The 12,549-nt window shown below is 38.4% G+C and overlaps 1 protein-coding gene across 3 annotated transcripts in view; it reads right to left on the reverse strand.

Annotated features, from left to right (window-relative positions):
- The window catches only part of Ttll5 (tubulin tyrosine ligase like 5), a 246,977-nt gene that overhangs the window by 63,872 nt on the left and 170,556 nt on the right, over positions 1–12,549 (reverse strand). For all 3 annotated transcript variants that reach the window (XM_042692822.1, XM_042692821.1, XM_042692820.1), the window contains exon 31: positions 2,269–2,464. In XM_042692822.1, coding sequence (XP_042548756.1) covers positions 2,269–2,464 — 196 coding nt within the window. The remainder of the gene's footprint in view (positions 1–2,268; positions 2,465–12,549) is intronic.

The raw sequence follows: 12,549 nt of genomic DNA on the forward strand, positions 1-12,549 counted from the left end.
CTACAAACATCTCTTATTTAAAAAAAATTGCCTACCATTTGAAAGTATTAAGATGTGGTTCAAAAAGGGCCAATGATATAAATTCATGAGAGTAATAATTTTACTCACATAAGGAAAATAAGGCTTGGACACTAAGGTCTCCTGTAAAAAACATCTGGTTAAGCTGGTATTCTTAAATACTCAAAATGATGTGGGTTTATATATTTAAATAGCTTTAAGAAATGTACACAGATGTATAAAACCTTAGGATATACATTTATATATGTAATTGTGAAAATGCAAACAGCTTATATATATGGCTTATATCCACTGCACCACAGATTGTCTAAATAAGAAAATTTCTACATGACAGTATGGAAGTCAAAGATAGTTGCCATTTTCTATACTTTCCCAAGTAAAAAGTCAGGATTTTCCTCTAGTACAAATGATCTAATGAGAACTACTAACAAATGCTTGCATTTTTAAAATGATATATTTGTCTACAGAGTATATCACCATAGTTGAATACAATCAGAATGATGAACCAGTTTGGAATTATAAAATGACCATACTTAATTCTGGATACTAGTTTTGAAGGTAGTACTAGAGTTTTGAACTCAGGGCCTTGTGCTTAACTTGGCAGTCAGTGTACCATTGAGCCACACCTTCAACCCTTTTGGCTTCTGTTATTTTTCAAATAGAGTCTCACTTTTTTGTCCTGGTCAGTTTGGACTGCAATTCTCTTAGTTGGGCTTCCCACATAGCTGGGAAAACAAAGATGTATCAGTATATCCAGGTTTTTATTGGTTGAGATCAGGTCTCTTGAATTTTTTGCCTAGTCTGGTGCAGACTTTCTTGATCTCAGCCCCTGCTTACAGATTTGAAATACTTTATCCTCTTGTAAGCTTATCTTGATTGTTGACGGGACTGAGAGATGGCTAGGAAACTAGTAAAGCGTAACTGTGCCTGTGAGCTTATTTCCAGAGATACTTAGATCCTGAGGGCTCTGGCCTTAATGAATGGTCTAATCCACTAATGGATTCAAAATCTGGACAATTGGGACTCCGTGGAAGGTAGAGACTAATTAAAGGAAGAAGGTCTCTAGGGGCACATCTTTGAAAAGTGTTAAGTGGCTCTGGACTCTTGCTGTTACTTCCATGTGTTCCAGCCACAATTTTTCCTTCACCATGCTTTCCTCCATAGTTTTTAATCTACCATGCCGCAGGCCTAAAGCAATGGAGCCAACCGGCCATGGACTGAAATCTCTGGGACTATGAGCTAAAACAACATTTTTCTCCCTTAAGTTGATCTTCTCAAGTATTTGTCATAGTGACAGAAAGAACCAACATAGTAGTTGAAAAGACAAGAGTACAGGGAATAATGGCTATTGTTTTACTGAAAGGATGAAGAAAGACTGTGAAATATTAACTCTGTATAAACTAGTGCATACTATGTACAACATTTTTATAGAAAAAGAAGAACGTGGCAAATGATCAAACTGATAAAAGGTATTTATTTCTTCCACAACAAAATAAAAGGGTCAGACCTATAACCCTACCAAAGAACATGGGATCTGATTCTAATGATAATCCTTAACCATCAAGAAAAATATAAGTGTAGCCTGTTGTATGAGCCCGTTCTTTCTCTGTCATTGGGCCATACTTGATTACACAGGTCCTCACCCCATGCACTTAGGGGAGTTTGTCATACCTAGACAGTGAGTAGAAACTTAACTTTTCCCTATGTGAAAGCTCCACAACAGCAAACTTGTTGTTTGTAAGACCACTATCACTTCCTCGCTGTTTCAAACAGTACCCAGCATGAGACAGATACAACTTTTATGAAAGGAACAGCTATTTTACATAAGACCAGAAACCTAATTTGTGATCATTTCTTTTGTTATTATTTTAGATCATGAAAGAGTAATATGTATTTATACATACAAAATCTATGAAGGCTGGATAGTACATTTGGATATACAGATGCTTAAAATGCTGTTTTTAAGTGTCTGGAAAGTAGAGTATCAGACATGCACTAAACAAAGACCATACTACAGAAAGGTAAATATGTCAATAAGGATTTTTATACATTCAAATATAATCCACAGATCAAATATTGTTGAGTATCCCCTTCCAGCAAAGACAATATTAAGACTCCAGAATAATTTGAGAAGGAGATTTCCCAGGAGCCATTCAATCCAGGAAAATGCCATCAAAGTTTTGGGAAATTAACCTTACCTTTTTCAACAGCTGTAAGGAAGATACAAGCACACAGAAACACTTATATTACCTGGTGCCGAGCTCGACTTTGGTCCAGAAGCTGCCGGGACTGAAGTTTCTGTTGTTCAAGTTGCTGGAGGGCAAAATGGAGTTGGTAACTGCCTGCTGTGGGGTGATACTTGTGCTGGGGGGCCACCCCTGTAGCCTTGCTATATGCGTTGTTTTCTACTTCTCCTTCCCAGGCAAGGCCACCTGTTTGGAGGCTCCTGGAGAGAGAAAACAAACTTCTTAGAGTGGTTATATGAGCAGTCCAAAAGAAAGAAAAGAAATTTGTCAGACATTTTTCTTTAGAGAATCAGATAAAGGTTAGAATTACTTACATTATAAGTTATCCAAGTCTTCCACTGAATCTCAGTTTGGAAACTTCGGGTCTCTAAGTCTGTCCTCCCAGAGATAGAGATATCCAAATACCCAGTTAAGGCTAAATCTACAAAGTGCTTTGTGAAGTACATGAATGAAAGGGTTTTGATTCAGTACAATTTTCCCTCTGACTGGCCACATCAAGACTCCTCCAGTTAAGCAACTCATCTACATGTTTGGAGAACTATACCAAAAAGCTTAGAATATACTGGTCTTCAGTGATTACTCTGGAAATGTCTTAATATGGGCGCGGGGGGGGGGGGGGAATAGTGGGGGGGGGAGGGAGGGAGAGTGTGTACAACATATAATAGCATGCACATATAATAAATCCTTCCTAAGGCATTTCCAGAGGTATAGTGAACTGTGGCAACCACTGGTGGAATACAAAAATGCCTAAATAAATTAATGAAATATTAACACTACTCACAAGTTGAGTGTTGGATGGTAGTAAGGCAGGATTACATGGTTATGAAAGGAGAAGCCAGAAGAGCCTATTATCTCTTTTCTCACTAAAAGGGAAAAAGAAGTTGACTGAAAGTAATACATAGCAGCAGACTGAATAGCTAAAGGCACTGAATGAGCAGACACTGAATGAGCAGAAGTAGGAACAGTGGAGAGAGGTGCTCGGCTTTAAATGAAGAGAAGGTAATTGGTCCCCAATGAACTAATAACATAATGGGAGAGGATAGATGAAAAAAAATGACCTTCCCTGGCTTCATACTAACAAGGCTAGGTCCTGCTTGAATCAAAATGAAACTATTATTTATGATCACTGGATTAAAGGTTAGAAAAGTCATCCATTGTAACTGGCTTGCTGCAACCTAGATTCAGTGATTAGGTATTATATAATAGGTAGAATCTATGAGAATTCATCTCACTGGGTAGCTAGATTTGTTTTGTTTGCTAAAACTTGTTTTAATAAAACATTCATGGAGGTATTTGTTTTCACATTTTTGTGTTGCATATCAGAAATCAGTCTGAACCCCTTATCTGGGGAGGTCATGCCCAGGTTCTCAGGTATATGACACAGGCAGGGTCTAGACATGCACACAGGGTAGGGCAGTGGTCAAGAGACAATCCAATAAGGGGCTCTGGGTAAGAAAAGAAGCACGTTCTTCCAACTGCATATATATTGAGCAGAATGCAACATCATAAACTTTTATAATGAAATCTGTTTTTAATCTCATCAGTAACATAAGCTCAGCCTGCAAATCACAAAAGGAAATTTCTCAAGCAAGCAGAGGCTTTTAGCATAAAGACAGGAATTTTTATAGTACAACATTGGGCAGGGTGGGGGATGTTCAGCTGTATAATATAACAAGTGCCACGAGAAACTTGCTTGCTCTGAATGACAGTAGGGCTGTTCAGGCCATAGTGCCTCATACTAAAACACAAGCCTGTAGGGCACATTGTATGCAAGGCAACAAGGGCTGACACAGAGGAGGTTGGGTTTGCTATATGTGGGGCTTTTCTTGATTTCTCATTTCTGAGTTTATAAATCTTAGTATTTCTACAACATCTAATAGCATTCCTTTCCATTCCAAATTCTGTTTATTTTCTTGAACTTGAATTTATCCTACATACTACTACTAATATATTTTCCATCCTACCAAAACTCTGAGATTCAATCATTCACTCTAAAATTTCACGAGATTCCTTATCCAAAATGCTTGGAACTAGATAGGTTTCCACTTTTCATTTTTATTTTGGAACGTGTGTGTAAATACATATATAATTGGAGAAGGAATTCAGGTTTAAATATAAAATTTACTTATGTTTCATATATATCTTGTACTTAAAGCCTGTAGTTCAGCTGCTCAGGAGGCTGAGAAAGGGGAATTGCTCAAACCTAAGAATTTGAGGCCAGGCTGGGCAAAATAGCAAGACCCAATGCCTCTCTCCTCCTTGCCCCCCCAAAAAAAAGTAACTGGCAAGCATCAGTATGGCATATTCTCCTAAATACAACAGGCTTAGCCTATTACGAACTTCATTTTACTGTCTACATCACTATGCCATTCTCCGGGATGAAACATTTCTCTCCATAACTGCCTTTTGACTGTACAGCCCAACTTTCAACCAAACACACAGAAAGTCTCTGTTTTTGTCCTCTGGTTTATTATCTGTTCCATCAAATGGATATGGTCTTGAGGAACTTTAAGAGGAAATCTGAAAAATGCATAACAAAATCTCAGCATGCAGCTGCAGCCTCTACAAAGATATGCTTTCAGCACCAAGATTTCTGAGAGTGATGTGATGTCACAAGAGCAGAAGGTGGGGTGAGGCAGAGAACTGTGACAGTTATACATTGGTATGAGTCTACTGGCCATTTCTTCAGCTCAGTCCAATCTTTGCCACACTAGAGCTACCAGGTATAAGGATACCTTTGTCTCTCCTGATGGGGTTGATGTATGTATGTGTGGTATGTATGATGTATGTATGTGTGGCTTTTCTGACATTTAATAAGTAGAACTCAAGGATACTAAATAACTAGAAATGCCAGGAACAGTCATATACAAGAAAAATACATGCTGTGAAAATGCAGATGGTACTTTTGATGATAAGAAACACAGTGACACTTTCAGGCATATGTGGATATTTAAGGATAGCATCTCCACCACAAGCAAAGTAGCCCTGGCACTCAAACCCTACAGATGACAGGAGTCTCATGAGCAGTGGGCTACATGATTGGAGAAGCATTGTGATGTGGGGGGAATCTCCCTTGGCTTGGGGGTATTTCCAGGGACACAATTGGCATGGTTCTACAGGAAATGAGTACTGTGTGTCCTATTACAAATGCTTCCCAGAGCAGCTGGACTTTAGTCATATTCAGGGAGACCAAATGGATGAAGAGAGCATAGTTAGGAAGAGTTCTGTACAGCATGACCTTCATTCAGAGCAACTAACTTCTCTGTGTCTTTATCAAATTTTCTCAGCTGCAAAATGGAAATATAACTATCTAATATAGTTGTTTAACAACACAAGTGGAATACTGACAAACAGGGAAACAAACAGGAAGAGGAAGAAGAACGAGAAGAGGAGAGGGAGAGGGAAAAAATGGGAGAGGGAAGAGAGAGGGAGACATAAGGGTTGTCATGGAGGCTAGCAGTATTGACTAGATGGCACAAAAGGGAATTTTGAAGTGAGATGGAAATATTCTATATGTTGTATCCATGTTGAAACATGGAATTGAATGTATAAAATATATGTTCTTTGGCTCAGGTAATTATACTTCAACTTTAAAAAAGGCAATCATGAAGACATATCTCTTTCATTAAAACCTCAGCTACTATTTACTGTTCTATGTATATATTATAATGATTTTAGTTATAAAATTATTTTCCTCCTCACATGGTAAAATATATGCCTAAAGAGTTTTCAATTTCAATGCAATCCAACTCACATTTACTGGATACTGTTCCTAGGTGTTTAGGGAATACAGAGAAGAAAAACATTAAGTTCCTGCTCTTAAAAAGCTCACGATCTGGACAAGTGAAGTCAGGCACAGTAAGATTTTGGAATACATGGTATTTCTTCCTGGGTTTAAAACCCAAGAGGAACAGTGTTAGGTGAGAGTAAGGGAGAACTAGCCTATCTCATAACGATCCTGGTACTATTCTATAGGATGATATAATCTGGCATAAAGTTCTGAAGCAAGAGGAATGCAAATACAGTAATATTGATGTACATGAGCACTATAGCTGAAAGGCAGAAAGAAAGGCTGGTCTGAAGAACTAAGCCTGCCAATATATTATGACATGAAAGTCATATGTAGTCAGAAGGAAGTTCAGGAGTCATGATAGTTAAGTTTAGCATTAAAATTACACAGTGTAGGCTCTGTGAATAAAAAATACATCTGATTACAAAATGCCTTCAATGAATGACTGAAAACTACTTTGATTAGTGAAAAAATAATTTAGATACAAGTCCAATAACACTGAAACCATTTACTAAATTTTTTAATCTACATGGTAAATTATGAATTAGCTATAACTGCTGAGATGTGTTGACTTCCCAGGACACTGACAGCAAGACAAGTAAAATTAGTGCCTAACATTATTTAAGGAGAGTGAGTTTCATAGGCCTTCCAGAAGAGTTCATTTTCTTTGTAACAGGTACATTGATTCTTAGAGAATTTATCTGTTGAAATATATATTTTTTTATTTTCTGTCAGTCATGGGGCTTGAACTCTGGTCCTGAGAGCTGTCTCTCAAGCTCTTCAGTTCAAGGCTAGTGCTCTACCACTTGAGCCACAGCACCACTCCTGGTTCTCTGGTGGTTTATTGGAGATAAGAGTTTCACAGTTTTTCCTGTCCAGGCTGGCTTTGAACCACGATCCTCAGATCTCAGCCTCCTGAGTAGCTAGGATTACAGGCATGAGCCACTGGCACCTGGCTGAAATATTATTTTAAAACAATATAGCAGTATACCAATGAAACTAACTTTTAACTTTTTGCTCCTTCTACCCTTTTCTCTTTTGAACCTAAAGAGTTATGTTAAGAGGGCTCTTTTGCAGGAAAAGTTAAAGTACAAGAGTGAGCTCTGGAAATACTAAAAAGCTCAGAAATAACCTGAAAAAAATCATGAGAACTTTTGACAACCAGTATGCTCAGCTGAAAGCACAGGACTATAATATGAAATTCTAAGCGCAGGCTGAACTTCCTTCTTGAGAATGGGGTGAAACGGCTTAAAAAATATTTTGTTTATTTGATATGATGAGAGGTTCTTGGGAAAGGATTAAAGAAATAACCCAAGAAAGAAGGCAAAAAGAAGTAAGAGATTTTGAGGGCTGGAAATAAGTCAAAACCAAAGCCAGAGCTGGGTTAGCAAGAGAATTCTGAAGTAGAGGAGTCTTGTACCCTTGGATCCACACCACAGATTCTGAACTGGCTCATTCTAGAATAGAAGGAAGCAGCGTTGGGATGGAGAGCTGGGATCCAGAACAAGACTGCTGGTTCAAACCCTTGTTTCTACCACTAAAAGCAACACGTTCAATGTCTCCGCACTGTGGTTGCAACTGTGAGAACAAAAATCCATCCCATTTCTCATTGGCCTAGTCTAAGGGCTAAATTTGATAATCCATGTAAAGCATTTTTAACACAATATCGGGCAAATATAAGAAATGCTATTATTAGCCGGGCGCTGGTGGCTCACGCCTGTAATCCTAGCTACTCAGGAGGCTGAGATCTGAGGATCGCGGTTCAAAGCCAGCCCGGGCAGGAGAGACCATGAGACTCTTATCTCTAATAAACCACCAGAAAACCAGAAGTGGCGCTGAAGCTCAAGTGGTAGAGCAGTCGCCTTGAGCTGAAGAGCTGAGGGACAGCACCCAGGCCCAGAGTTCAAGCCCCATGACCGACAAAAAAAAAAAAAAAAAGAAATGCTATTATTAACATTCTTTCTATGGAAAGTGAATCTAAGCTTTTGAATGGAGTGAGGGGATACAACAGGTGCACTAAGAAATGGGTGTGAGAAATTTCATTACTTTATAGAAAGAAGAGAGACAAAGTTGTATTTCTAATCCCCTTACCAAGTACTGGGACCAAGTGGAATAATCTGGTAATAAGCGAGTGCAGCAAAACTACTAAAACAAGGCCTTTCAAGTCACTTGGGAAGTGAGTAGGAGTATAAGATCTACTTGCTGCACTTATCTACCAGCAAGAGCTGTGGCACGCAGCCTCTGGTGGAGGGGACTTGCTCATGATGGAAGTCTGCTAGAAAGTGTGCCAACCATGGGCAGGAGAATGGGAGTTTACTACTAATGCTGTTGACCAGGGAGAGATCAATGAGGGAGATTACTACCCCTCCCTCTGCTTCTCTTCTCTTCTGAACCTAAATCCCCAGCAATGATACACCTGCCCCCTTGAACTTCTGCAAATAAAAAAGTAGTTTTTGTTTTGTTTTTTGTTTTTTTGCCTGTCCTGGGGCTTAAACTCAGGGGCCTGGGCATTATCCCACAGCTTCTTTTTGCTCAAGACTAGTGCTCTATCAGTTAGAACTCCACTTCAGCTTTTTTTTTTCACTTCAGCTTTTTTGGGGGTAGTTTATTGGAGCTAAGAGTCTCACAGACTTTCCTGCCCAGGCTGGGTTGAGCCTTGATCCCCAGATCTCAGTCTCCTGAGTAGCTAGGATTATAGGTGTGAGGCCCTGGTGCTCCTCCAAAAAGCAGTATTTTTAAGGAACAAAAGCAATGCATTTTTAACATCTTAAAAATGAATACGGAAGATTTAAAGATTAAAAGTCATCTATGACCTAACAACCAAAAATGCCTACTATAAACACTGTCAAAAACTTTGTTTCATGTCTGTCTCACTCATATAGTCCAGGCTTGCCTGGGACTTGTAAGCTTTCTGTCTCGGCCTCCCAAGTATTAGAATTACAGGAGTGCACATACATGTCCACCTTCTAATGAACATCATGGCATGGATCTTTGCTCTGTATTTCCATCACCCAAATGATTATTTTGTACAATCTGCTTTTTTCATGTAGTATTGAGTTGTGAATGCATGGGAATATTAGTTTTAGCAAGTTTTTGTTACACTGTTAATTATACTTTTTTTTTTTTGGGGCCAGTCCTGGGGTTTGAACTCAGGGCCTGGGCACACAGTACCACTTCCGGCTTTTTCTGTTTATGTGGTACTAAGGAGTCAAACCCAGGAACTCTATTACTAAGCCATATTTCCAGCCCTAATTATATTTATAGTCAACTCAAACTTACAAAGTTTCTCTTATACGTAAAATTTTAAACCTATAAAAGAGTTGTACATTTTCCCTGTTAAATAATGAAGTAAATTCATCAGTCTCATCTCTAAACTACTATAAATATTGACTTGTCATCAAGGTATATACTATTCCATGAAAACAGAATTTGCGTGTTTTCTAGTTACATAAGTGCCTAGGCCCTTAAAAATCAATGGGTAAGTAAATTGATAAAAATTAGTAAACAGGAACCAATGACATTGGTTCACTGTTTGGGTACAGTTACCTAATATTTTTATTGATGCTATTTTCTCATATTTCTCTTTTGTGTACACAATATTTTATTATGCTTTGTTGAAATGCAGTTACAGTCATTATATTTCAGTCCCCCATTTTCTCCTATTAATGAATTCTACCAGGAAGGAAAATGACATTAGTCCAACATGATTTATTTATGTATTTTAATGAATCAACACAGAGATTAAGCAATTGTTTGCCTTCTCTAAGGGCTGCCAAATCTGTTAATCTACTAGATTTTGGCTTGAAACCGACATCTCAATGATTGGTTTAATTTAGCATCTTAATCTATGATTGCTCTCCTTCCTTTTCCAGTGTATGAGCTCTTTCTTTGTATCTTAATCATGCACTGAATCACTTTCACTTACAACTAAAAATTATAACTAAGAAGATAACTGCATATCAACTAGTACTTGAAAAATAAATCTACACGACTTCATTGAAAATCTGAAAGCAAGAGTAGGACCACAAAATAAAATAAAAATGGCTCAAAGATCAAGATGCATTGTACTTATAAACTGATTTATTGAATGCTAACTCCTTTGTTCAATTAAAGATAATAAAAATACAATTAAAATAGTATAAAGTGGCTCACAACCAATTGAAAAAAAGCACTCCTCCCAAAGAGATCAAAAGGTTAAGTGTAGGGTCCAGGATAATATATCAATTTGAAACACAGAATCACAAGCAATTGAGAGGGTAGGCTTCTGGCTAATCATTTGATAAAGAGAGATGTAGCTAAGGAAAAAGAAGCAAGTAGTAGTGATGACAAGGCAAAATCTGGGGAGGAAGGCTTTGGACTAACTCCATTTGATTCTATTAAATAACTGTATGACAATGACATTAAGTTTGTGAAGGATACCCTGAAGTATTTAAAAAATTAGGAGCTGATATGCCTGTCCTTTTTAAAGTGCAGTGAGATCACAGCCAGCTAGACTTGACAATGGATTCAGAATGTAGACCAGACTTCTGCTGTCTCCACACCCCTACCACCCCATGATTGATGGAATGGTCCCCAGGAGGAGGAAATAAGGACAAAAACTTGGATTTCTTAGTACATCTGGCAAAGATATACTCTGTGAACAAGCCTTATGGAATACAAAGCTGGATATTAAACCATATCTCTTCAAAATTAAGTTCATAGCCTTGTTTAGAAGGCAACTTTAGATTTTGGGAGTCAGCCATTATGTAGACAGAGACTCTTGGGTCCATTATCTATTAGCTTGCTCTGAGAAGATAGGCTGATCCTTAGCCTTAGGAACAAGAAATGTCTTTGATCAAGCTCTTTATTTTGGCATAACCAGCATACCACATGGAGCCTGAAAAATGTAGTGGTGAGCTAAAAAAGAAGTGAGCAAAGAGTGACCTTTAAGAGAGCCAAAGGAGAACTCCCTGACACCAGTTCATTCAACAATGAAGACCGACTCCAGCGCAGCAGGATTTTTCTCAAATCAAGGAAAAAGGCTAGTGCCTTGTGACAATAATGGAGGTACACACAGTACAGCTGGCCCACCACCACCTAGCTTTCACACTCTGCAAAGACAAGCCAGGAAAAGCTTTAAGCATGAATGTTCAAGCCGCAGATATATCTGCTGCCAGTTTCAAAGAATTTCCACACTGACTTGTAGCCGGGTTCAATGGTGCACACAACAGCTTGCAAAGTATCACCAAAGCATAATTCCTGCCCTGTCACATCAGTTAAGACTCCCTTCACTTCTCTTCTTTTTCCCCAGGAAGCAAAAGAGCAAGCAACTTGGCACAGTGAAGTCCACAGCTTTTCCGGCTCCAGTAACTTGCCTCTGCCCCTTCCTTCAGTTGGCCAAAGAAAATGAGAGACAACTCCAAAGACTCCACCCTTATTCTTTTTTTGAACCTTCTCCACCTGTCCTTTTTTTCCTTTGTAAGTAAAAATCATTTTTATAAAATAGAGAATGTGCCAGGGAAACCACAAGAAAGAAAATTTTATATTTTGAAAAGTAATAAGGTCAAAGATGGGAGATTAAAATGTTTAATTTTCCTCCAGCAATATAGACACGTTGCTTCTCAAAGTCACTTTCCAAGCTGCCTTCAACATACAATTTATGTAGAAAGTAGTCTCATTCAAGTCCATACCACAGCTACAATGGCACATGCTTGAAAGTAACTAGAGGGGCTAGCCCAAGGTCACAGGGGCACAAAAGGTAGATACATATGTCTGATAGGATCAGACACTAAAAACCTACTATCCTGCTCCTCAAATATTTGCACTGAAAATCACCAGCCCCAGGAGAGGCAGCTCAGGAGAGGGCAGTTGCTCTTGAAGCATGGTCTCTGGATCAGAGCATCAGCATCAACATCTCCTTGGCTGAACTTTACACCAGGCTACTCTTCTGGTGGGCCAGCAATCTGTGTATTAACAAGCTCATCAAATGACTGACACACAAGGAGAATTCCTGCCAGAGCACTAAAGAGCATCTGCTACCATATTGCTATGATTCAGTGCTAACCAACATTCACCAACTATGTCACCTTGGTCAAGTCGTTTTATTTTCTCTGGGCTTAGTTTCTCCTTCTGTAAAAAGGGAATGACAATAGATGGCTCACAGGTTTGTGAGCACTAAATCAACAAACACATGTAAAGTTTTTAGAACAATTGCTGGTACAAAGTAAGCTATAAAAAGAGCTGAGGTACAAAAATGTTTTGTTACTATTAGAACTAGTATTTGTGTTCTTTTAAGGTTCAGTTTCTTATTTGTGTTCTTTAAGTTCATATAATACTTTCTTATAAATCCACGAGATGGCTCATATTCCTACAAACTGGGTCCTCTTGGTATAGAGATTCAAATCAGCTTTGGTATGAATGTGGTTAAAAAACATAGTAAAACTATAAGAAAATGAGGTGGAAGTGTGGTTCAAACTGTAGAGTACCTGCCTAGAAAGCATGACACTGAGTTTAAAC

This window comes from Dipodomys spectabilis, unplaced genomic scaffold (assembly GCF_019054845.1).
Source record: "Dipodomys spectabilis isolate Male_0828 unplaced genomic scaffold, ASM1905484v1 ptg000157l, whole genome shotgun sequence".
NCBI classification, from domain to species: Eukaryota; Metazoa; Chordata; class Mammalia; order Rodentia; family Heteromyidae; genus Dipodomys; species Dipodomys spectabilis.